General features: G+C 34.0%; 1 protein-coding gene across 3 annotated transcripts in view; it reads right to left on the bottom strand.

Moving 5' to 3' along the window:
- The window catches only part of KCNT2 (potassium sodium-activated channel subfamily T member 2), a 360,405-nt gene that overhangs the window by 150,118 nt on the left and 183,006 nt on the right, over positions 1-27,281 (bottom strand). For all 3 annotated transcript variants that reach the window (XM_042976234.1, XM_042976237.1, XM_042976236.1), the window contains exon 13: positions 9,051-9,159. In XM_042976234.1, coding sequence (XP_042832168.1) covers positions 9,051-9,159 — 109 coding nt within the window. The remainder of the gene's footprint in view (positions 1-9,050; positions 9,160-27,281) is intronic.

Genomic DNA, 27,281 nt, shown 5'->3' with positions numbered 1-27,281 from the left:
CCTATGAGACCCTTTGTGTCCTGTCCACTGCACTCCACAAGTCCCCTGGAGTTACTTTATTATCTAGTTAAAATGTTATACCTTCAACAATAACTTTCATTAATCTCCTGCAACATTCCAATTCTTTAGTAAAGGCTAATTCACAGTCTCTCTCCAAACACATGCTTGTGTGTGCACAGCATGCTGTCATACATGTTTTGAGACAACATTAGATAAATATCCTGTGATAATATTTGCCATCATCTTTATATTAGGATTTCATTCTTTGGGGGTTAAAAGTCTTATTTTAAGAGACTTTTCAATACAAACATAATTACTCCAGAGATGAGGGTATTATATTAAATTATAAAAAACTTTACCTAAAATAGGTCTATCAGATTGACTAATCTCATCAAGCAAAATCTGATAAGACTAGAACAGAAATGGAATCATGAGTTTTGATATATATGGAGGGTGGCAAGGGCAGGAGAGGAGGATCATAAGGTCATAGTTGAAGCTCTATGTGGAAAGAACAGGCTCTGTTAGAGTAGTATTCTCAGGCAAAATGTAAAAGTACACTGGCTCATTCTTGATAAAAAGGGTGAAAGGTAAAGAAAATGAGAAAACCGGCCATTGGAATAGACAGCTAGTCCATCTGATTTATCATCATACTACTAGTACCTAGAATAACAAATTGTTCACAGTAGGACTTAATAACATTGTTTGAATGAGTAAATGTGGGTGCAAGATGATATACCTGTTATTCTTTATAAATCATTGTTATTAAGAAACTACATTACAGACTGAAAATCATAGATCTAGGATATGATAGAAAATGCCTGGCACTTTCCAAAGACAGAAGAAGAAATATGCTACTCTGGCTTTCAGAACCATGAAATTGAGTCTTGGAGAAATATAAGACTATAAGAAAATTAATGGAGAAAAATATAAAGATGCATCAAGTTCATTAAATTTTAAGTGCCCCACAAGAAAATGGCTTGAAATACCTAATGTTCAATGGGAATTTAATCAAGTGTCAAAGAGAACAAACAGGAAAGTTGGTTTGGTTATTTAATAGACCCACAAATTAAAACCTTAGAAACTATAAAAAAGTAAAGCAAATAAGTTACCGATATTTTTGTTAAGAGGAATGAAATACTAGAAAATATTTCACTTAAGGAATAATTTACACCAATGTTAATTTTTTAGCTTTGATTAAATGTACCATGATTATATAAGAAATTAACATCCCAGGAAGCTGTGTGATATGAAGGGTATATGGGAATGCTCTATACTGTATATACTAATCTTCCAAATTTAATTATTTCAATAAAAAATTAAAAAGCAAATGCAATAAAAAAATGGAATATTGATTTAATACTGAATAGTACCATACAATTATAAAAGATATTTGGGGAACAACTGACAACATTTAAACATGAACCAGATCCATAAAATTATTTAATCTTCTCAGAGGTAAAAATGTTATTGTGGGTACACGGCAGCATGTCATTCTTAGGAAAAGCATGCTGAAGTTAAAAATACGTGCATATCTGTGTGTGTGTGTGTGTGTGTGTGTGTGTGTGTGTGTGTGTGTGTGAGTGTGTGTCTGTAGGGAGAGAAGATTAAGCAAATGTGGGAAAATGTTAATTGCTGAATGTAAATGGAGGGAATACAGGTTTTCATTGTATAATTTTAAACTGTATGTGTTTGATTTTTTGCAAAGTAAAAAATAGTGAGGAAAGAAAAAAATTTAAAGACTCTCCAAATTGTGCTGGTTTTGAACAGACCTTAGGTTAAGTGGCTTCTGATAATCTGTATCATAATACAAAATCAAAGAAAAAATATTTCCACCTGAAAATGAAGAATTTTCAAAATTGTGGTAATTTATCTTTTGAAAAAAATAGGAATTCAAAGCATTATGTTCTTAAGTAGGTTGTAAGAATGAAATTTAAAATGATATCTATGTGGGTGTTATATGGGAAATGAAGAAATTATTCAGCATGAAAAACTCACACCTTACCATTTGGTGAAAGTCAAGCGTTGCACTTACATATGTTATTTAGAAACAGCTGAGATAATTTCCAATATTTATATTACTTGGAAATATTTTTCTACTCTCTTTTTTGGGTAGAAAAAAGTGAGGCATTGGAATGTCTGGTGTTTCAGCAAAAAAATTAATGGTGACTAAATTGAGATAAGACCTTCAGTTTTTAGTCAAATTATTTCTCCAAGATCTGTGTTTGTGTGGGCACAGACATGTGCACATATGTGCATACTGTAAACAATATTGCTTTTATAATGATAGCCACAACTACCTACTATAAGAAAGATATAAGTTTCTACAATATTGTCAATGGTATTGTTAAAAATATTTTTGTCTATACTTTTAACTTGTATTGCAATTGAAATCTTTTTTTTTTTAATTCCCAGAACTAACTCCTACTGTTCTAGTATAATGAATCATTCTTCTAGGCATGTTTAAGCTGTGAAGTAGAGAGAATTTCATTCAGTCAACACTTTACTCTTGAGGTACGATTCTTCCTTTCATTCATGTACTTTAACTCAAATTCTCTTACTTATGAAATATCATAGTCAAAGCATGGAAAATAAAATTTATAGAAAATTCACAACATAACAATTGATTTTTATGTTCTTTACTCTTTTACATTTTCTACTCCTACAAATTTATTAACATTCCTCACGCCTATCTATAGGTGAAAATTTACCAATTTAATTTTTAGGTCTTCGTACATTCTGTTAAAATGACGTAGAAAATTTTCAAGGACCCAGAATGTTGAAAGTTTGTTGACAAAAGAAAGGGAATTGAGTATTCACTCACAGGTGACATAACCCTTTATTTGGGGGGTGGAGATAGAGGCAGAGTAAATTTAGCAATGAATTTACTCATATAACAGGAATTCACCTCCCACTGATTTTCTGAGTAATTTCATCTGACTAGGAGACAAATAGCAAACTTCTTTTAGATTCAAATAATTGGACAGCATAGTTTATTCTTTAAGTTCATTCAAGGATTTTCAATAAAGCAGTTCTTTTCCTAGTATACCACATTTTTTTCTTATGTCTTGTTTCATGTTTTCTTTTTTAATGATTTTTGGAATACAGAGTGAAGAAAGAGATATGGGCTCGGTTTTATTCTGATTAAAATCTACAGAAAAATGTCTGAAAGCTGAACTATTATAATGTTTTCCTTTTTCATCATGGTTTTGCCACGGAGGAGAAAATCTGTGAAGGGCTTAATAATGTGGAGTCCTTTTTTCTAGGTGATTTCAGATCACATATATGACCTTGGAGGCACTCTACTAGAATTGCTAGTCCTACAAGAAGCTGACAAAGAATACAAGATGTTACAAAACCACATTTTTATATTAGTCATAGCTATGGAACACTGCCATTACTTCTTCCTATGTTTCAGTACCAACTGCCACTTCTTAAAAAAGAAGTGTATTGATAAAAAATATTTCTCACTGGAAAAGAGATTTAACACAACCAAAGCTATAGTACCATTTGACTTTTGTTCTCCAGAGGTTGACAAAAATAATCCACCAGGAAGAATCTTTTAAAAATAATGATATTGTAAAAGAATGTTGGCATTGATATACTGGAAAAAGGAAACTAGTGAGTTTAGGTTGACGTTGGAGGTACAAAGGTATAGCTGCCTACCATAACACACAAACAGTGATTGCTATTGCAAATGTGCTGAGGAATATGAAGAGCACCAGTAAGCTTATAGGCAGAAATCGTGGACACCCAGGAAAGAAGAAAAGTGGAGTGTTCTGACACAGCCATGATCATGGCATGGCCTAGTGTGGTGTCAGTGGATAAGCCTGGGATACTCAGGGAGTCTGCCCTGTAGGACTTGATGGATTGAATGCAAACAATGGAAGGGTGACTCATAGGTTTTGGGGAAGAAAGAGACAGAAACAGATTTCAAGTCAGGAAGAATCAATAAATATTTCTAGATATCTTAATTTTGAGACAACTGTTAGAAACCTAATGGGAGATATTGACTGTACAGTTGGAGATACAAGACTGAAGCTCATAGTGACTACTGAGGCAGAGATTTAATTTTGGAAATCATATAAATGTATAAGATCCCCTTTTTCTTAGTGGAATATATGTATAATTATATATTATATAATCTTATATAAATAATGGCAATTTTATTTCACGCTTTTCAATGCTTACTACTTTTATTTATTTTTGTAATCTTACTGCACTCCTTAGGATTTCCAGGAAAAAGCTGAGTAAAAGTGGTTTTAGTAAGCACCTTTGTTTGAATGTAATCTTAAAGGTAAACTTTCAATATGTGGTCATTAAATGTTCTTTATTCCTCTAGGTTATTTTGTAGATAATTTTCCTTAGCTTAATGAATGTTTTCCTCATGGCTTTCTAACCCTGTTTCTTTCTTTTTTTTTTAATTGTAAATCGATACTGAATCCTCTCTCAAATGCTTTTTTTGTATGCATTAAAATCATGATACTATTTTCTCTTTTAACATAAAGATCTCTTTCTACAATAATTTCAGCTTGGTAATATTATTTTTTAAATACATTACTTTGTTACTTCTGTAGTATATTTTATATACTAAATTGGTCTCTAATCATTTCATATACTGTCTTCAATGAATTCTGTATCATGGCTAGGATAGCCTCATAAAATGAGTCTGGGAAATATCTTTTTTTACTATTTTCTAGAAAACATGTGCAAGCTGAGAACTATGTGCTTTTAGAATATTTACTATAATTAGCAGTTTGTAAAACATTATGAGCAATCCTCAGTTACTTTTCCTGGAAACAAGGGTAACACAGTTTTGTTAGGATGAGAAATAGACATTTAAGATTAATGATAATCATCAATTTGATAGGTACCAATTACTAGTAGCTGATGTTCTTTTGAATATTTTTTTACCATAACAACCCTATGGGATAGTTTCCCTTATTATCCTCTTCTTCTATATCAAAGAACTCAAGTTGAGAGGCGCTTGGATGGCTCAGCCAATTGAATGACTGACTCTTGATTTTGACTCAGGTCATGATCCCAGAGTTGTGGGATCAAGCTTCGCACTCGGCTCCATGCTGAGCATGAAGCCTGCTTAGGATTCCCTCTCTCTCTCTCTTTCTCTCTCTCTCTGCCCCTCCCCCTGCTTGCTTTCTCTCTCTCTCTTTCAAATTAAAAAATATAAATAAATTAAAAAAAAAACTAAAGTCAAGAGAAATTAAGGAGCTTGGGATCATGCAGTTACTATATAATAGGATGAAGATTTGACAGAGGATGGTCTCTTTACAGATTTCCCAATATCAGTTTCTTTACTTTGATAAATTTATTATAAAAAGGAAAATTGCTGACAGTAAACTTGTATGAGATTGTTTGAGTTTATTTTCTTCTTAGGAAACTTGTGGTGATTAAAATAATCAAATTATCTATGAAGTATTTTTTTTTTTAAGTTTTATTTATTTTTGAGACAGAGAGAGACAGAGCATGAACGGGGGAGGGGCAGAGAGAGAGGGAGACACAGAATCGGAAGCAGGCTCCAGGCTCTGGGCCATCAGCCCGGAGCCCGACGCGGGGCTCGAACTCGCGGACCGCGAGATCGTGACCCGAGCTGAAGTCGGACGCTCAACCGACTAAGCCACCCAGGTGCCCCCATGAAGTATATTTTTATGCTATTGAATCTCATTAAAATTTGTACTGTGCATGGGTTTATATTCTGTATCATAGCTATTATTCTACTGAGGACTTTCTATCTCTAGACTTACTATTTTTACTTTCCTGTCTTGGTGAAATGAATAAAAGCATATCTTTTCTGCTGCTGAAATCAAGCCCACCTAGACTTTTCCCCTGTAACTCTCATCAAAGTGTAGAGGATTATTTTAATTATAATTAATGATATAATAATTCATTCAAATGATATTTTAACACGTCAATAGTTTACCTTAATGAATGCCTATAGTCATTTTGTTCAGAAGAAAAGGATCCGTACATGATAGGAAAGGTAGATCTGTATAAAGGAATAATTGGTAGGTTGCTATATTGTTTCTATTTTTTAGTATTTTATAAACTCATAACCCAAATTTTGAAGTTTCTTCTTTTCCTTTTTGAAAAACATGGATTTACTTTTTAAAAATATATAAATTATAATCATAGTAGTAGTGCCACAATTTAGGGTGTATTAAAGGGGCTATTTAAATAAAGAGAAACAGGGCACCTGCGTGGCTCAGTTGATTAAGTGTCAGAATTGATTTTGGCTCAGGTCATGATCTCATGGTTCCTGAGACCAAGCCTCATAATGGGCTCTGTGCTGACAGCATGGAGCCTGCTTGAGAGTCTCTCTCTCCCTCTCTCTCTCTCTTCTATGCCTCCTTCACTCATGCATGCGCTCTCTCTCTCAAAATAAATAAACATTTTAAGGTAAATAAAAAAAATAAAATTATCTCATTTTATATCCTGTGATAATTAGAATTGTGCTATTTAACATTTATAGGAATGAAAAGACAGTAATATAAATATTATCAAATGATATGGTTTAAAAGTAAAGCAAATATTTTATTACAAATGATATTTGTTATCTATTGCCAAATAACAAATAACTACAAAGCATAGTGACTTAAAGCAAGCAACACTTTCATTTCTCAAAATTCTGTAGGTTAACATGACTCCTTGGGTTGGCTGTGGGCAAGTCAGGAGCTAGAGAGGTAGGATGCCTAGGATGGGTAAGTCTCATTTTCCAAGTGATTGTTCATCTTTAGGGAGGCTAAATTGGGATCCTTTACATGCAGTCTCTGGGTAATGTTCCAGTGAAGGGAAAGCAAAAGCACAGACTTTTAAGGCTTAGCCTCTGAAGTCATACAGTGTAACTTTTGTCACATTCTATTGGGCAAAGCAAGTCACAAGACCAGCACCTATTCAAGTGGTGGGGAATTGCATTTCATCTCTTAATGATGTAAGCTGCAAGGTCCCATCAACATAGGACATAGACACAGGGAACATGGTTCATTGAAGACCATTATTTTAACAATCTTCCATACAAACTAAGTGACAGCTTGATACACTTCCTTTTGAAATGCAAAGTCCATAATCTTTTAACCTCATGCTGAGATGTAAAATATATTATATTGGTTGCAGAGTCTCATACATCACCCCAAACTGTCTTATGGCGTTTTAATGAAACTAGGATGCTTTCATCTTTTTATAATGTAAGAAAAGAGTTCCTCTGAGATGTTGTAATCTCAGCCATAAAAGAATACAGACATCATTAAGAGGAATTTCAGCAGGTGCCATAAATTAGATATATTGTGATACACTATCAGGATAGAACTTTTAACTATCTCATTCATTTCAATGGGTTTATCAAAAAAATGGTAAAATAAGAATATGAAAGACAATCGATACAAATAGTCTTTGTAATTTCTTGTTTGTAAAGGTGGACTGTTTCAGTGAGTTTGATCTATCTGTTGTGAGCCTATCTATGGCCTGCTAAGAAAGGGAAAAGAACAAAAGTCTATTCTGAAATCTAGCAATAACACATTCAAAATTGTGATCCACATTCGATTTCCATTTATTGAGCACCTAGTATGTTTCAGATATTATTTAATTCTTACTGTTAATCCTAACCAATGGAATAAAGACATCATAATTACGATACATAATTTAACAAAAAAGAAATATGGGGTTCAGAACTCTAATTTGCCTACCTAAATCTTAAGTGGTGGCACTCAAATTTAAATTCTCATTTTTAGGACTTGGTCTGATGCTTATGCCATTACCACCTTCCTAAAAAATTATATCATTAGAAGTCATTATCAGGTATGATAAGAATTTTATAAAAATATTCCTTTTGCTAAATAACAATAAAAAGGGAGCAGCTTAGTTTCAAAGGTCTTTTAAATAAACAATTGGCATTTCTTTAATGCTAATTAAATATGTAACAGGTAGCAGATGGAGAATTTACATGTATTTTCCACTAAATTTCACAAAGTCATTTACAAAGGAGGTGCTGTTATTTTAATTTTCAGTTTAGGGAACAGGCTTAAAAATGCCCTGGCACCATCATCACAATTTTAATCAGTTATTAGTACTTAAAAAAACCTTCCAGACAGATACTTAAATGCTGCCATAGTTGAGAGCCATTGCTTTGTTTACAATAAATTTTAGGGAAAAAAAAATGGTGCCATTAGAAGCAAAGTTAAAAGATAAAAAAACAGAGCAAATTGAATGGCAATATTTTTTGTTATTATTTAGAAATTTCTTAATGCTTATAATTTTTTCACTAAAAATCATATACAAATAGGTAAACATTATAAGATATGTAAACACATCTTCTGAAGGAAATGCATTTTGCTAACGCATAGTTAAAATGGTTTACATCTTAATGGTGTTTGCAGCTTCAATTATGAAGGTGAAATGTTAAAAAAACAAAGTTGTTTTTTTTTTTTTACATGAATATAAATTACTGTCTGGATCAAAATTAGTTCCTACAGAAACATTTAAGAAAAAATTAAAGTATCATCTTACTGTTCAATTTCCTAACAGTTTAAAGTATAATCTCAGATGAAATTACTTCAAAAGCAGTGTCTCTATGAAAAACTCACATGTATGTTTTTCTTGAAATGTTTTCAAAATCTATCTCTAAATAAATCTATTTGTACTTGAATACATTTCAGTATTACTCTAATGCATGGGAAGTTTACTTGTGTATTAAATAATCTATAGCAAAACACTATCTGTGTAAACATAAGAATAAATTAATAGATATATAGCATTTGAAACCTGTGTTTATATTATGCATAAAACTGTAAGTGCTAATCTACTTATAGTCTTATCAAGATATCCAGGAAATTCAGTTGCTAAAATCACCAAGTTATATAAAAAATTAAAGATACACTCCCAAAATATTATCTTGCCACTTTTTAAAGTGAGTAACTTCTTTTATAACAAGTAGATGATAAAAGGAATCCCTCTATTCTATACATTCATGAATATATTAAGTTGCCACTAATTTCAGAGACATATCTCTTACCATCCAAGTTGAAATTTGAAATTAAACTTACCAGCAAATTTGATATGAAATTTATTTTCAGGCTTCAATATCTGGACATACAAAGGGCAATTTGGAGCAAAATCTTTTACAGCCCATGCTCTCAAAATTGTTTGGTGGTCCTGAAATGATAAATATCAAAATATCATGAAATAAAATGAAAAATTTATACTACATAAAGTAAAAATAATCAACCAGTGTGTTAAATGCTCACATCCACAATTTAAAGTTAAACATATTTTAATTAAACATACAAACATACAAAATAATTAATTCAAGGACTTATTTGTAAATATTATTATTATTTGTAAATTATTTGTAAATAATTGTATTTGTATTATTATTTGTAAATAAATGTATTATTAATTGTAAAAAATTGTAAATATTATATACTATTTGTAAATATTATTTCTACAAAGGAGATTAACAATACCTAATTCAATCAGTGCTAATTACCAGCACTTAAAAAATTAGCAGAGAGTAAGAGGAAAGTTTCTTCAAAAACTTAAAAGTACTCTTCTTGGAAAATAGTTGAGGGTCAGAAGCCTTCAACAATGCAGCACAACTAATAGTTTTTAGTAACAGTTTCCATGGAAAAAATATGGATTTATAACAATTTTAACACTTTTAGAAAGACTGGCAAGAGAGGAAGGACTACAGCAACCACACATGTAGAGAATACACTATTTAAAATTTGTTTCTATATAAAAGTAAAAGTAAAAGAATCTTGACTCTACATGGGTCATTTGGAAAAGATCAGTAACTTTCAGATATTAAAAATAGCAAAACAGTTAAAAAAAAAAAAAGAAGGTGCTAAGATTTAGAAAAGGAATAAAAATCCTGCTTAACATTAAATCTTACACATAGTGTGACCCCATAAATTATTACTTAATTCATTAAGTAGATCAAAGCAAATTATTAGAGAAATGAGTCAGCTAAAATACATTTTGAAAAAGGAAACAAAAACATTTTCCAGGGTAGCACGGCCCTTAGAGTAGCCATTAGCCACATGTGGCTGTCTAAATTTAAAGTAACTAAAATTAAGCATTCTATTTCCCTGTCACACTGGCCATATTTCAAGTGTTCAAAGCCACATGTGGCTAATCCAAAGCTTTATGGAACAGTGGAGATATAAGCATTTGTATCATCAAAGGAAGTTCTATTTCACAATGCTGTTAGGGAAACAAGAGGGCAATTGAAAATATAAATGGATATAAGGGATTATTTAAAGAAGTGCAGAAAGAAGCTGCTGTAGGTAGTTAGTAACTTTAAGAGGCATGAAAGTTGATGAACAGTAACTCCGAATTCCTAAAGTGGATAAATGGACAATGTGTGTCTTCCAGGCAAACATTCAATGAACCTGATACAGTGTGATGGTTAATTTTATGTATCAGCTTGGCTGGGTCATGAGGTGCCCCGGTATTTGGTTAAACATTATTCTGGATGGGTGGTAGACCCCAGAAAAGGGACAGGCAGAGAACAGAAGCCACAAATCCTGTGTATAAATTTATACAACCCTGGCTAACCGCTAAACCATGCATACATGGGACAGAATAAGAGCAATCTCAACTGAGATTTGAATCACTGCCAAATGCTAGGGTAAGAGAGATTGTATTCAAGTGAACCAAATTAACTGCTTGCTAAAACAAGACTATCAACACTCTTTGGAGGAATATAAGAGACTCCAAGTCTCCACAACATAACATAATATTCAGAATACATTGCAAAATTATTGAATATAGGAAGTGCCAGAAAAATGTGACCTATTTGTTTATTTCATGGGAAACAAACAAAATTAAATCCAATAAACATTAGCCTCTAGATGATCTAGATGTTTGAATTATCAGACTAGGGCTTAAAGCAGATAATAAAAATGTCATCACTGAGATAAAGGAAATCTCATAATAAATAGAGGAAAACTCTAAACAAATAGAAAATATTTTTAAAATTTGAAAAAATATTTATTTGTAGATTTGAGAGAGAGAGACAGTACATGCGTGGGTGTGAGCACACAAGCAGGGGAGGGGCAAAGAGAGAGAGGGAGATAGAGAATCTGAAGCAGACTCCAGGCTCTGAGCTGTCATCAGCACAGAGCCCGACATGGGGCTCGAGCCCACAAACCATGAGATCATGACTTGAGCCAAAGTCAAATACCTAACTGCCTGAGCTACCCAGGTGCCGCTAAAAAATATTTTTTTTAATTAAACAAAAAGCAAAAATACCTGAAAAATATTCACTGAATGGGCTTTGAAGTAGAATGGAGATGACATAGGAAAGAGTCAGTGAACTTGATCATAGATCAACAGAATTTATCCAATTTGAAAAACAAAGAGAAGAGAAATAGAGAAGGAACACAGTTCAGGGACCTGTGCAACAATGTAAAAATGTCTTATATAATATAATTGGATTTCCAGGAAGAACACAAAAGAGAAAATAGAACAGAAAATGATTTGAAGAAATAGTAGCCAGAAACTGCCCAATTTTATTAAAGGCATACTTTTCCAAGTTCAAGAAGCTCAGAAAATCCCCAACTGCATAAATGAAAAGATGACCACACTAATCACATTGTAGTTAAATTACTGAAAACCAGAAGTAAAGACAATATTTTGAAAACAGCCAAAGAAACACAGTTTTGTGACCAAGGATTCTTATCAGCAATCATGGAAACCAGGTAACACGGAAACAGTATCCTAAACTCTAGAATGAGGGGAGGAAAAAACTATTACACCATAATTTTATAGAGAAAGATCCTTCAAAGAGGTGAAATAAAGGCTTCTTCAATTAATGAAATCTAAGAAAGTGTGTCGTCATCAGTATCAGACTACAAGTGTAAGAAACTTCTGTATGCTGAAGGGAAATGATACCAGAGTGAAAACTTTAGATTTCAAAAAAGACTATAAGAAATGGTTACTATTGAGTGAATATAAAATAAGAGCTTTCCTCTGGAATTCTTTAAAATACAGATATATCCATAAAGAAAAAATATAGTATTGTCTTATGGGATATGAAATGTATGAAAGTAACAGAAGAATAAGTGCAAAGTTTCTAACTTCAATAAATTGTGTCATATTTAAAAATAAATGGTGCGATATTAACATGAAGTGGACTATGAAAAGGTAAGGCCATGTATTGTAGTCCCTAGAGCAGTCAATAAAAAAATTTCAAAAGATAATTCCTAAAAAGCCAATAGGTATATAAAACTTGAATTCCTAGGGGCGCCTGGGTGGCTCAGTCGGTTAAGCGTCCGACTTCAGTTCAGGTCACGATCTCGCGGTCCGTGAGTTCGAGCCCCGCGTCGGGCTCTGGGCTGATGGCTCAGAGCCTGGAGCCTGCTTCCGATTCTGTGTCTCCCTCTCTCTCTGCCCCTCCCCTGTTCATGCTCTGTCTCTCTCTGTCTCAAAAATAAATAAAACGTTAAAAAAAAAAAATTAAAAAAAAAAAAACTTGAATTCCTAAAAGAAAAAAAAAGTCAAATAATTTTTTTAAATGTAGAAAAGGGAAAACAGAAAACAACTTAGGTAGACCTACATCCAACCATATAAATGATAGCACTGAATGTTAATGAACTGAACATATTAAAACATAAAGAATATTAGAACAAAAGAAATAATACCCAACCATAAGCAATTTAGGAGAGATGCATGTTAAATATAAAGTTACTGGTAAGAGAAAAGGAGTAAATGATAATAAGAAAACAAACAACCCACTTTGAAAGCGAGCAAAAGATCTTAACAGACACCTCACCAAAGAAGATTTACAGATGACAAATAAGCATATGAAAAGATGCTTAACATCATATATCATTAGGGAATTGCAAATTAAAACAGTGAAATACCACCACACAGCTACTGGAATGACTAAAATCCAAAACACCAACAACACCAAATACCAGTGAGGATGTGGGACAGTAGAAAGTCTCATTTATTGCTGGTGGGAATGCAAAATGGTTTAGCAACTTTGAAAGACAGTCTACACTTTCTTATAAAACTAAGCATACCCTTACCATATCATCCAGCATTTGGGTCCCATGGTATTTACCCAAATGATTTATCCACCTGAAACCTGCCCCTGGTTGTTTACAGCAGCCTTATTCATAATTGCAAAAACTTGGAAGTAAACAAGATGTCCTTCAATAGGAAAATTGATAAAACAAATGGGTACATCCCAATAATAGAACATTTTTCAGCAATAAAGAGAAATGAGCTGTCCAGCCATGGAAAGACACAGAGAAAACTCAAACACTGCTAAATAAAAGAAGCCTAACTTCAAAGGCTGCATACCATATGATTCCAACTATATGACATCTGGAGAAGGGACACTATAGAAAGTGTAAACAGATCAGTGTTTGCTAGCGGGCTTGGCAGTGGGAGCAGGTGGAGAAGTAGGGATGGATAGGTGGAATACAGGGGATTTTTAGAGCAGTGAAAGTATTCTGAAAGATATCGTAATGACGGAGAGATATCATTCTACATTTGTCAAAACCCACAGAATGTACAAAGCAAAGAATAAACCTTAATGTAAACTATGGACTTTAATAATAATAATGTATTTATTTGCAAATATCAACATGTATAAATCAGTTGTCGCAAATGTACCACAGTAACACAAGATGCTAGTAACAGTGGAAACTGGGGAGGAGGGATGGTGGAAATTCTCCATATTTTTTGTTCGATTTTTCTATAAACCCAAAACTGCTAAAAAAAAAAAAAGTGTATTAAAAAAAAACAAGCAGACAAAGCGTGAGCTTTAGTCACAAATTCGGAGCTCTAATTTCACTCTAGAATTTACAAACTGCGTAAGTAAAATTACTAACCAAATCTGATTCTCAGGATAAAAGGTTCAATTGTTTGTAAAGTGGAGGTAGGCAGCTGGCTCTTCTTATTTCACATGATGTCTGGCAACATGTGACAGGTAGACCACTGGCTCCCTAAAATTTTCTCCCTTGGATTCCATGACACCAATGTCCCTGATTGTCCTTTGGCTTTTTTATCCCAAATTGAACTCATCTTCAGATCTGCTGGTAATTCTTTCTTGTCAAAGAGGTGGGTTTTACCAGACACTAAATCCTGATACCTCTGCATCCAATACTCTCCTCCATCCTTCCCTCCCTCCCTCATACCCCTGCAGTCAATCAGTCCTCAAGTCTTGTTGATGATGTCTTCTAAAATTGTTCTAATACGCACACTTCTCTCCAAGCTCCCTGCCAGAACCCGAGTCCAAACAGCCATCACTTCAAGCTTGGAGTGAAGGCAACAACCTCCAAATCAATCTATCTCAAGGTTTATATTTTTTACTAATTGTGTGTTCTTATCAGATTTACTGCCTTTTCAAACTACAATCTGATTGTATATTTGGCTGCTGACAACCCTACAGTGGCATTCCTTATCCTGAGCATCAAGCCCAAACTTCTTAACAAGGCTTGCAAGACCCTTTATTAAACTGTCCCCAAATTACTTCCCTAGCCTTTGCACTCTTTGTTCCAGTGGTAACGCATCCTCCATCCTTGAGCCTCCAGAATTTCTGTCACTTATTCTAGGAAACCCTCTTCTTCTGACTGAAGTCCATGCAAGCTGTTTCCACTGCATTCTGTATTTGACCATCATAGTATTCACTCACCTGTGTTTTTAAGTTGATCTCCACTACACTTAAGCTCTAAGACAAGGGCCATGTTTATACTTCATTCATCCTAAGGGTACTTCATTCATCTCTAGCAACCAGCTTTCATTTGCTTTTCAAAGATGAGTAAGAAAAACCATATTTACTTCATAGGGATATTGTGAGCATCAAGTGAGATAATGTAAAGAAGCATCAGGCACACAGAAAGCATTTATTAAATCTGTCACATCCGTGGATAAATAGATGGATGAAGTACTGACCCTAAAAGCCCACAAATCTCCCTTGTTTTATTCATGCATTGTGCCCTACCAACAAGCATCTATGACCTTGTGAGTGGAGCACTAAGTAAGGAAAAAGGAAACAAGGTACCAGGGCATAAATGTCACATAAGGAATAGGAAATAGGTATTTGCTAATACAGATAATAAAACAGCACAGAAACAAGATTTTTAATTCATTCTTCTAACAACAGAAACTGATATTGATTTCGTTTTTTTCCTTGCTGACAAAATTCAGCCTGAAATAAGACACGTTAAATTTAATTGTAACCAAAAAATAAAAGCATCAACGGTGACAACTTTGGAATAAACAGCCTAAATAATAAAGGAAGATAACACAGGGTATTATTGGGTCATCATAAGTGTCTATTGCTGCTGCGAAAGCAGAACATTTCTCCTAAAGTCAGTTTACCTAAAAATTAAATTGGCTAAAATCATCTTCATAAAATTCAACTTTTATAATTTGAAATATCTAAAAATTATTTGTTGGCATTCTAAGGACCTAAAACAAATCCCTTTACCTATGGCAAAGGTCTTTATTTCTGAACTCCAAGTGACCCATGAGAGAACTCAACATTTTAGATGAAATTTTATACATAAGTTGTTTCCCCACCTCTCCATGAGAATCTGTAATTTTCATTAGATTCTCAAATACAGTCTACAACTCAGAAAATGGCTAAGACATTAGTGTGATCAAAGGTCACTTTCAACCCCATTTTCAATTATAAACATACATATGTAGCACTTAACAAATGATAGATTTATTTTTTTTATATTTTGAGTATATTTTGATAACTTATCTACTGGAAACAGTTTTTAGGATCAAGTAAAAGTGAATTATGAAACTTAAAATAATATATGTATATAAATTTGCCCCCAATTTATAGATCCTTGAACAATGTAGATACAACATTTATACAAGAGTAAAACAACTTGCAGCAAACTGGAAAACAAATCTTTCCTAAACGCAACTCAAATGTACTGTTTTATAAACAACTCTTGCCAAATATACTCCTTGCCTAGAGAATAATATACTCCTAGAAGTCCCTCTCAAGACGTTGCATTAGACTCAAAAGCACCTTGACTGCAAGGGGCCATTTTGTTCACAATTACACTGTCTGGGTCTAATAAGTAAACTGATAAATTATAAGGTTAGATATATAGCTGATATATTATAAGGTTACCTATATACATATATATGTATGTATATATATACACATATATATATAGCTAATGATACAAAAAAATTGAATGTAATTCTGACACATAGGATCTATGTATGTGTTATCTGTGATTAATTGGTTTGACTTTATGATTGAATTAAGGAAACTGCATAGTTCATTTGTAATGAATTGTAATTGATGTCTTTGGAGAATTAGGCTTCAAATTTGATGTATATTTATTAAGTACAAAAGTAATTCAGAATGTTCTTAAATAAAATACTAAAAATGAAGAATATAACCAAAAACTCTAATAGATACAAAACATTAAATCATCATGTTGCCTTTTAGACTACCAAGCTATTAGGAAGCCATCTAGTTTGAGTCAAACATCTATAGGTTCAGCAGTAATCCAATCTTCAAGAACTATGGACACCATAGTCAAAAATAATTAAAGAAATCTTAGTCTAGCATTTAGATTTTGGTATCAAAACTTGACTGCTAGGATAATTTCATCTTTCTGCCAAGTTTAAACAGAAGGGATTTGACATTATGTTTGAGACAGAAACATTATCTTGGATTCCAGTTTTAAGATTATTTGTACTTCCTGCTCCTTCCAATGATCTCTCAGGGACTGGAATCCTACTTCTGATTTCCATTCTTACAGCTGAGAGTTACAGATGCATAATGGCAAAAACCTGACTGGCTGTTTGAAATTCCAGATATAGCACATTCCTAGAATCTTCTTACCAGAAATTTTGGGACTGTGTACCGAGTCTACTTTATGGTTAGCTAAATAACACATATACTTTCTGTCTTTACTTGTCAAGAACCAAAGCCTATTTTGCGCTCTGCTTCTCAAAGCTGAAATCTTGTATTATTTCTTAGAGCTTGTTGGCCTAAGTTCTAATAATTTGCCCAGAGCCTTACACCCCTTAAATGGTGTCTTTTGCATATTTAAATCCTCTCCCAGGTTCTTCAGGAATCACCATTAACAGCAAATCTAACTCCAGATCATAATCCTCTTGAGTCTTCCCTGATTTATTCTTAACAAAGTTGTGACCACAGCATTTTAAAACTCTCACAAAGCCCATTGACATGTGTCAAGTGAATAATCACTAAAGTGATTCATAAAGAGGCTAGGCTATCTTGAAAGCATGTACCTGAAGTTCAGTGATAATCATCTGCCAAGAATTTACCAAAAGATATTTCTGGACAGATTAAAAAATGAGTTACACCGGTGATCACAGGGTGTCTTAACAAGTTTAAAATTCACAGTTTGAAATTCTGTGATTTTATTAATTAGACAGGAAGATGTTTGTGAGAATGTATTATTAACCACTGGGTTGAATTAACAAGAAAAAACTTTTGCAATGTCTTTCCAAAGAATTTAAGGTACATTTTATTAGGTAATGAAATAACAGAAATGGTTATTGTGTTAAAGTGTTGCAATGCTCAAAATGGATCTGCTTAAGACAAAATAAAATTCTTTTAAAAAAAGCTTAAATTGTGAAGGGTAGCAGAATATGCCATTCCAGAGTATGCCTTTTTAGCATAAAGATTATTTTGATCTGATTATTTTTGAGAAAAAGCAGCCATGGGAGAAGCTCTTAATCCAGAGTAGATACTACCCTTATTCATAAAGTAAATCACCATTTGTAAGGGTAACTCTCTCCCTGTAACAGGAAGAGAAGGATGACTGACAGCTCTTTATCAGTGGAGAAGGCACCAGACTTAAATCAGCATAACAACCTTACTATACTTGCCTTGATAATCTCCCAGAACTAGTCTCCCCACTCCCACATCGTTCTTTTGTCATTAGTTGAAGATAGTATTGAAGGTGATGGCTTGGGTCATTTGGGGGAGTTTTACAGCTTTCCTGGGTATCTCCCATGTACACATGAGGTATACATATTAAACTTCTGATTGCTTTTCTCTTGTTATTCTTTTATTACCAGGGGGAAACAGCCACAGAACCTAGAGTGCAAAGGAAAATTACTTTCCCCCCGCTACAACTGCAAACATTGTATTTCAGCTCTTTTCTCATGCTGTCTGAAAGGGTCACATAGGGAATTTGCTGTCTGAATGTTTGATGACTGTTTGCCTTTTACTCTAAGATTCCATATGTTCAAAAATGCATGTAATAATCAGGAAAAAATGAGCATCTTTGACATTTAAGAGGAAAGCTAACAACATAGTTTAAAATAAATCTTTTTCTGAAAGTTACAACTTAAAGTCTTTGGAGTCAGATGACCAAGGTGGTTTTAAAGTTTCCCTCAGCTTGATTTCCTGACACGTTTCTTCCTGACCATAGGCCTCTGACCTCCCTTTTCTTAGAACCTTTATTTTAGAAAAAGTCCAATTATAAATTCTTTTTTTCTGCCCCTTTGAGATTTAAATACTCTCCCAGGCTTTCACCGGTTTTACAAACCAGAAATGTCTTTCTCAAGAACCTGAGGGCCATCGCTCTGAAAGGCATTCAACAAAGAAGCGAGAGCCTCTACCTCCCTTATCTATGGGAACATAGGACCCTAACTTTCCTAAGAGACAATTAGCAAATCATGGTGGAACCACATGGAGTAATCTCCCCTCTCCAGGATTTTTCCACTGTGTTCATCCCAGAACTTAAAAATCCTCTAACCTTTTGTTTCCAAGTTGTTGAGTTCAATCTCTCTCCTTTACCGCAACAGTCCTAAATAAAATCTCCCTTGCTGGTTTAACAATGTCTGATACAATTTTTCCCTGACACAGACAGAATAAAGTATAAATACTAGGTCTGTGAGCTCTGAACCATATGCACTTAAGAACTTAAAATAGCTAACCACAGTATTGTTTTATTAATCTACAAACTGAAGCTAGTAATAACATCCTTGCAAGGTTGTTATGAAAACACATCACATATATAATACGTATAAACATATATACATAATCTTTAGCCTGAAATCAATATTTAGTAACGGCAAATAAATGAGAGGTGTTATTATGTATTTTTTTTCAGTTTCAAAAGCAAGAAGTTTAAAAATCAGTTGTGCCAAGAAAGCTAAAAGAGCAAAGTAAACACTACAGGTTTTTTTCAGAAGTAGGCCATTTATGTAAAAATCCATATGTCCAGTTGAGCTAAAAAATTAAATTCTTTTGCCACTGCAAAGAAAACCCGTCTAAATGGTAAATCTACTATGCCGCATACATTAAAATGACTGAATGGATATTTAACTTTGAACAAATCTTTAGGAGTACACCTAATGATAGACTGAGTGAACAAGATATTGAAAGTAAAGTGTCTGAACCTTTTTTTTAAATGTTTTATTTATTTTTGAGAGAGAGAGAGACAGAATACTAGCAGAGAAGGGACAGAGAGAGACACACACACAGAATGTGAAGCAGTCTCCAGGCTCCAAGCTGTCAGCACAGAGCCAGACGCAGGGCTCAAACTCGTGAACTGCAAGATCATGACCTGAGCCAAAGTCGGCCGCTTAACCGACTGAGCCACCAGGCATCCCTTGTGTCTAAACCTTTTAAAACACATCACAACATAAGCCAACATTCCTCTGTCCATTCAGCACCTCTTACTTTCCAGCTCACTATCTGGGACTGTGATTCCAAAGAATGTCCGACATCATCAGCAACTTCAATCTATCGATACTCTCATTCTCTTTATCTCTATGCCCACATTCTCATTTCCCTGCTTACCGGCTTGTACCAAATGTTTCGCCAAGTAAGCAGACTCTGGCATAAACAATCATTTTGCTTGCCTCTCTGACTCAGGCCCACTCTATAGGCAGAACTACAACCTTGCTAAATCCAACTCTCTTTCTACTACAAATAACAGATGGCGGGCACAAACACACGTATGTGCTAAACAGGCCTTACTTCACATTCCGAGTCCATACTATCACATAGGAGAGGAGCGTTGCTCAGCAGCTCCACATTTCTCCAGGTCACTCACTCCCCTGCTGCTCTAGAGAACTATTTCATATAGCTCCTCAAACGTCTACCATCTCTCCCCTCTTTTCTGACGATCTCAACCACTATAAGAAAATAGAAATAATAAAGTGTCCATAGCGCTCTCCACCACATCTGACTACATACTCGCCTCTTGTTAAAATGAGTGAGCATTTTACACACTTAGCAGAGAGAAACCTTCTACACTGGATCATATTCTATCTTATAAATCCTCTGACTGCATTCTTCCAACTTTTCACTTTCCTGTATCGTTCATGTTACCATCTCTGGTGGATCATTTCCTTTAGGATACGGAATTTCTAAAAATTTTGCCCACTAAAAGAAGAAAGAAAAAGCAGAAAAAACAAAGTCTTCCTTCACCACATATTACCATCAGGTGCTGCCCCATTTATTTCTCTGTTCTCATTTGCAGAAACCACTTCTAAACTCTGTAACTGTTGCCTTCATTTCCACTTTACTATTTAATTTTAAACTTTCTTTTCTAATCCAAGAACTTAAAGCCATGAATCTCTTTTTAGGCACTACTTCAGCTGTGTCCCCTAAATTTTGATACGTTGCATTTTCATCCCAATTCAATTAAAATAATTCTAGTCTTCCTTGTTATTTTGTATTTTACCCATAGATTATTTAGAACTGTGCTAATTTTCAAATATTTGGGTATTGTCCTGCTGTTGTTTTCTTATTGATTTTTAACTAATTTTTATTATGATCAGAGAACATACTCTGTATGTTTACATTCTTCTAACTTTTCTGCCATTTCTTCTATCGCCCAGCATATGGTCTTCATGAATATTCCATACACACTTGCAAAAATGTGGATTCTGCAGTTGTTGAATGCAATGTTCTATATGTCAATTAGATCTAGTTGGCGAAAATTAGTTCAAGTTTTCTTTTATAACCATACTGATTCTGTTTCTACTTATTCTGTTAGTATCTTAGAGATCAATATTGGAATTTCTAACAATTGTAGCTTCTTGAAGTTTTGCCATTTTGAGGTTTCACAATAAGGTATGTGCACACACATTGAGGAATGGTATGTCTTTTTGATACATTGATCCTTTAACAAATACAAAATATTTTTTTAGAGAAGATCCTTTAAAAGCAATTGAGAAATAATGGCTTAAGTATTAAGAAGGAATTCTACAAAGCTTGAGGGCACAAAAGCAAGTAGAGAAGGGAATAGCATGAAGGAGGAAAAAGGTACCAATGGTTATTGAACAAAATGGGGAACACAAGAAAATAATACAAAATGTTCTCTACTAGGGGACATTTGGTGTTTTTAGAAAAAGACTGTCAGGGATATGGATGCAGTGTAAACTGGAATGAGCAATCTCAGGGCATTATAAGTTTGAAAAAGTGAGTGTCACTTTTTTCAAGAGGTTAGACCTAAAAAGGAGGAAGAATTGTAATACGTATAAGAATACAAGTAGTGTAGGTACTAGGTGCCATAAAAATATTCTAGTGAAAGCAACATGGTGTTGCTTTATGTGTTCCTGTCTTAATAATAATTAATGAGCTTTATATTTTAAGTTAGTCTTTCAAAATTTTGAATTAATGTTTCAATCTAAAAGGTCAGCCTTCTCTAACATTCCATATGCCTCTTCCCCAGTGTTCTCTCCTTACCACTCATCACTAGCTAACACTCCATTTATTTATTTAATTAGTATATCGACTGTCACTTCTACTCGTAGGCTAGCTTCATGAGATTCTTTTCACTGCCTTGTTACTAAATGTATCTTTAGTTGATACATCAATGCTTGGACAGTAAGCCACTCAATAAATATTTGTTCAGTGAATGAATGGTTAAAAACGGTGATAGTGTTACCCTAGGGCACTTTTATTTCTTGGGTAAAGTGCTATGCTCAGGTCTAAGAAGCATACAAATAATTATGTCAATTGGCCCCATGTAAATGTGAAGCTAAGTGAACTAAAACATGTAAACTTTATATGCAAATGTGAATAATAAATTAACATACAATAGGATAGTGAGTGCAGATAACAAATCCACAATAAGTAACAATAAAAAATAGTAATGAATGGTAACACACACCTGAGGGGGATAAGTTTAGGAATCCCCTGGGGCTTACACCAATGGGTTAACAAGGCATAAAGAAATACAAAGTCATAAAATGCTCACACCCGAGTTTGGGCAAACCAGATTGGCACCCCAAGAATTGGGAGGCACAGAGGTGCCAGGAATAGGGAGGTGCAAAGGCACCCCAAAATAGAGGGGGGGGGTGCAGAGCACTCAGAATAGAGAGGGAGAGGCAAAGGCCTAAAATAGGAACAGGTGCAAAGGTGCCCAATACATAGGTATATGAAATAAACAAGATTAGATATTCAGGGTGGAAGCACCCCCAATTTAGTACTATAGCAGAAAAGCTGCTTTCACAGGAGACTAGGGCCAGATTAGATAAATTGGTGAATTGGACTATGGACCCTGCGCTGCAGGCAAAGCAGCCCAGAGGGGAAATGGTTAACAAAAGAAAAGGTGCCTTGTCAACCCTGAGGTTATTTCCCCTACCTGTCTCATCCCCTAGGCTAAGATAAACAGAGGTGCTGGCTCCTGTCCTCTCTAAACAATCTTCCTCCAGACTGCGGCGCCGGGATTTTGTTTTGTATTAACCCAAACCCCTAACCACGAATATCTTCAAGACACCCTTTCCCTCACTTCCACAAGTTAATGTTCACAGATTCATTATCCCTTTGTACACATCCATCGCCATGTTTGTAAGCCTTCTAATCATAATAAAAACAGGGCAAGGACCCTTATTCGGGATCTTGTCTTTTCCCAGACATTAGCCATCTCTCGCTTTCAATCCTGAGTCCCGCTCTTTTGCTAGACAAGAGAGAATTTTAGACCCAGAGTCTACGACATATACCTATAATGTACACCTGATTCTGAGAATTTAGGAGATGGCAGGAAACAATACAAAAAAGGGAAAATGTAATCAAAGTGATCACTGGTTCTTCAGTGAAGAGTGTACATAGTCACAAAATTCTAAATGTATATTGCATTCAACATTTAGACTTCATCAATAAACAATGGCAGAACATTTAGTTTTAATCACCAGATAAAAAGTAAATGATATCAGCCTTCATATACAAAAATGTAAATACAGAAGGCCAAAACTGGATCATGGAAAACTGAGAATGGCAGCTGAATGAAAAGAGAAAACAAACGCCATATTCTTCTTACAAAGCAGAGATACAAAATACAGTATCAGTGGTTTAATGGATTTAAAGTAACTGTCTTTTAAAAAATAGACTAAAAATGGGGAGTGGGAGTGACAACTGATGCCTAAAATCATATATATATACACACATATATATACATATATTCTCCTGATTACAATTTCAAACTGTGGGACCACTTTTATGTACAAATGTGTGACCTATTCGAACTGTAAGCTATTATCACCATGGGAAGCCGTTTGGGTACAAAGAGAAGAGTGTTAAAGTTGACCTGACCTGGGTAGACACCAGGCTCTGCCACTGCAGGAAATCTAATTAACACCCCTGAGCCATGGTTCTCTCATCTATGGAACAATTGCAGTGAGCATGAAATGCCACGATGTGCACAAAATGCCGCACCACATGGACACTACTCACGAAATATCAAATTTGTTTGGTTCCTTGTTTGTTTGCGTTTTATTAAATAAATAGACTTGAAAAAAATGAGCTAAACTATGTATACCAAGAATAGCAGTATTAACTAGAACTCCAGTTCTATATAAACATGCAAGATTTTTGTAGAAAATTAGCAATACAATATTAGAAGTTTTAAAATTTTTATTTATCATCCTTTACAATAAGTTATGTAGAGAAATACATGTTTGAATACTTTCACTTGCTGGATGATAAAGCCTGTTATCTTTAAAATAAAAATAAAAAGATGAATAAATAAATAAATAAATAAATAACCATCTTAAGAAAAAAATATGGGCATTTTCTTTAAAAACCATTTATTATGAGCTTCATTCTTTTTAATTAAATTTGATTTAGTAACATCAAAAAGAATTTTTGACTTAGATGAAACGAACACTTAATGATTTTTTTAAAAACAACTTTTGTCACTCAATACAAAGAAAAAAAAACTTTACTAAAGATGCTGCTATGGCATTTTCAGGTTCATGAGAACACTACAATATTTGAATAAAGAATATAAAACTTTATATAGGAATACATTTCTTTTTATGAAATATTATTAATTCCAACACAGACTCCTTTGGAACATTTATTAATTTTTCATTTTGATGTTTTTCACAACTCTGCCTCTCCTCCAATTAGAAGAATGTGCAAAACTAATATTAGAGTCGGAATTATTCTGCCTGGTTTAAAAAATGTTATTAGAACAAAAGAGGAACTCATTCATTCAATTTTGCAGCCCAGCAATAACACATGCATATGTATCTATCAGAAAGTGTGCAAACAATATTGTTCAACAAGTGTAACTGTACCAAAGAAAATAATGTAAAAGAACATTTTCATAACAGAATGATTTTAAACATTTTTTTGAATATTGATGACACACAGTGTTATATTAGTTTAGGTGTAAAACATAGTGATTCAACATCTCTACATGTTATGCTATGCTCATCACAAGTATACCTAACATCTGTCACCATACAACACTATTACAATGTCATGAACTATATTCCCTATGCTGTGTCTTTTATTCCCATGACTTACTCATCCCATAACTGGAAGCCTAAATGTCCCGCTCCTCTTCATATGTTTTGTCCAATCCCCTACTCTCCTCCCCACTGACAATCATCAGTTTGTTCTGTATATTTGTAGGTCTGACTTTGCTTTTTGTTCGTTTATTCATTTGGTTTTTTTTTTTTTAGATTCTACATATGAGTGAATCCATATGGTATTTGTCTTTCTCTGACTGACTTACTTCACTTAGCGTAATACCTTCTAGATGTATTTATGTTGTCACAAATGGCACGATCTCATCCTTTTTAACAGCTGCATAATATTCCATTCTGTTAGAGTGTGTGGTGTGTGTGTGTGTGTGTGTGTGCACATGTATGCCACATGTTCCTTATCCATTTATCATTATTTTTTAATTTTTTTTCAATGTTTATTTATTTTTAAGAAATAGAGCATGAGCAGGGGAGGGGCAGAGGGAGAGGGAGACACGGAATCCGAAGCAGGCTCTAGGCTCTGAGCTATCAGCACAGAGCCTGATGTGGGGCTTGAGCTCATGAATGGTGAGATCGTGACCTGAGCCAAAGGCAGACACTTAACCGACTGAGTGACCCAGGCACCCCTATCCATTTGTCTCTTGATGGATACTGAGGTTGCTTTCAATATCCTGGCTATTGTAAATACTGATGAAGTAAAATTAGGAGTACATATATCTTTTTGCATTAGTATTTCTGTTTCTTTGGGTAAATACTCAGTAGTGGAATTCTTGGATCATATGGTATTTCTATTTTATTTTTGGTAGGAACCTCCATACTGTTTTCCACAGTAGCTGTGCTAATTTACATTCCCACAAACGGTGCATGAGGGTTCCTTAGTTTCCACATCATTTCCAACTCTGTTATTTCTTGTCTTTTTTTATTTTAGCCATTCTGATAAGTGATATCTCACTGAGGTTTTGATTTCCATTTCCCTGATGACTAGTGATGTTGAGTATCTTTTCAGGCGTCTATTGGGCCATCACACCAGAATGTTTTTAAACCGTATTTAGAAAAATTTCTTTAACAGTATGACTAATATTAAAAATTCAGCTCTATAGATTTAACATTTTTTTCCACACAACAGATAATCATGACTCAAATGTGCATACATATATATATGTACATATATATATGTATGCACATGACTCAAATGTGCAAAAATGTGGAAAAAAATGTATGTATATATATGTATATATATATGTATATATATGTATATATATGTATGTATATATATATGTATGTATATACATGTATATATATATGTGTGTGTGTATATATATATATATATACATATATATATATATATATATATACACAGCAGGAAAATATTGCCAGGTAAATCTAATATATTAAAAATAATTATTGGAAAGGTTCATCTTACAACCAAATATATAAAAAATTAATCTAAATTACTTCTTGAGAAATCATAAACATCTCAGTAATTAATTTCACATATATATCTTTGGAATTAAAATTAAGAGAAGAAAAATAAACTTGCCTAATCTTATTTACTTAACAAATAAATATTTAACAAATATTTCTTCAAGGAAGGTTCAATGTAACTGACCTTATGTTTTTGGTCAGCTTTTAAAACAAAGTAAAACTTTTTACTTTGCTCCATAACTGTCTGTAAAATATAAATCTACCTGTTTCTTCTCACTAATAGTTTCAACACTAGTTCTCAACCCATGTTGCAGAATTATGAAGCCTACGAGTGACTGATTGCTATCCACTGCAGGATAGAGAAGGAATGTCCCGAGAATCTCCTAGACTTTTCCCATGTGATTCTACTGTCTAATAAGAGTGGGCTTGATTAAAATTAAGGAGACCAGACAGCTCTTAGTCAAGTGGAACACAATTCCATCAGGTAAGAACACATCATGATTCCATGCCTTCTGGCCCTCCCAAGACACCCACTTATTTTCACTCCCAAAAACAACTATAAATGACAGTACTACTGACTTGACTGCTTAACAGCAGAATTCTAGAGTTCATTTTCCTCTAAATGAAAATACAAGAAAAATTTAATGAATGTGAAATGATTAAATTGTAGCAGGACTAAATCATCATAAAGGAGGAGTTATTCTCTTCTTCTACCCACCTCCCAAAAGGAATGATGTACTTGGGGAGAGGCAACCAAAATAGTTTGTCTGGACCAAACCCTCATACATACAAAAAGATACAAACAAAGAAAAAAAAAAGATGACCTAGATTTTTTACCGAAATGTATATATTTATTAACCTCTAGGAAATCAAAAAGCAGAATTTCAACTCTCCTGATAGGATTTAAGCCAAACATTGGGGGTGGAGGGGCAGGTGGAACAGAAGTTGTTGAACCAACTTCTCTGTAGGAAACAGTGTACAATTGTTTCGAAGCGACTACACAAGGCCCTTCCCAAGACATATTAGGGAATATGGTGTCCTCTACCTCAACACTTAAAGCTACTTAGCTAGTGCAACATTTTTCTGGGTTTCTGTATTTTTTTCTAAATAAATCTTTAATTGGGTCATTGTGTCCATATATGTAAAAATGA

Source organism: Panthera tigris, chromosome F3 (genome assembly GCF_018350195.1).
Source record: "Panthera tigris isolate Pti1 chromosome F3, P.tigris_Pti1_mat1.1, whole genome shotgun sequence".
Taxonomy (NCBI): Eukaryota; Metazoa; Chordata; class Mammalia; order Carnivora; family Felidae; genus Panthera; species Panthera tigris.
Note: the sequence above shows the minus strand (reverse complement) of the source record. Positions and strands in the feature narration are given on the sequence as shown.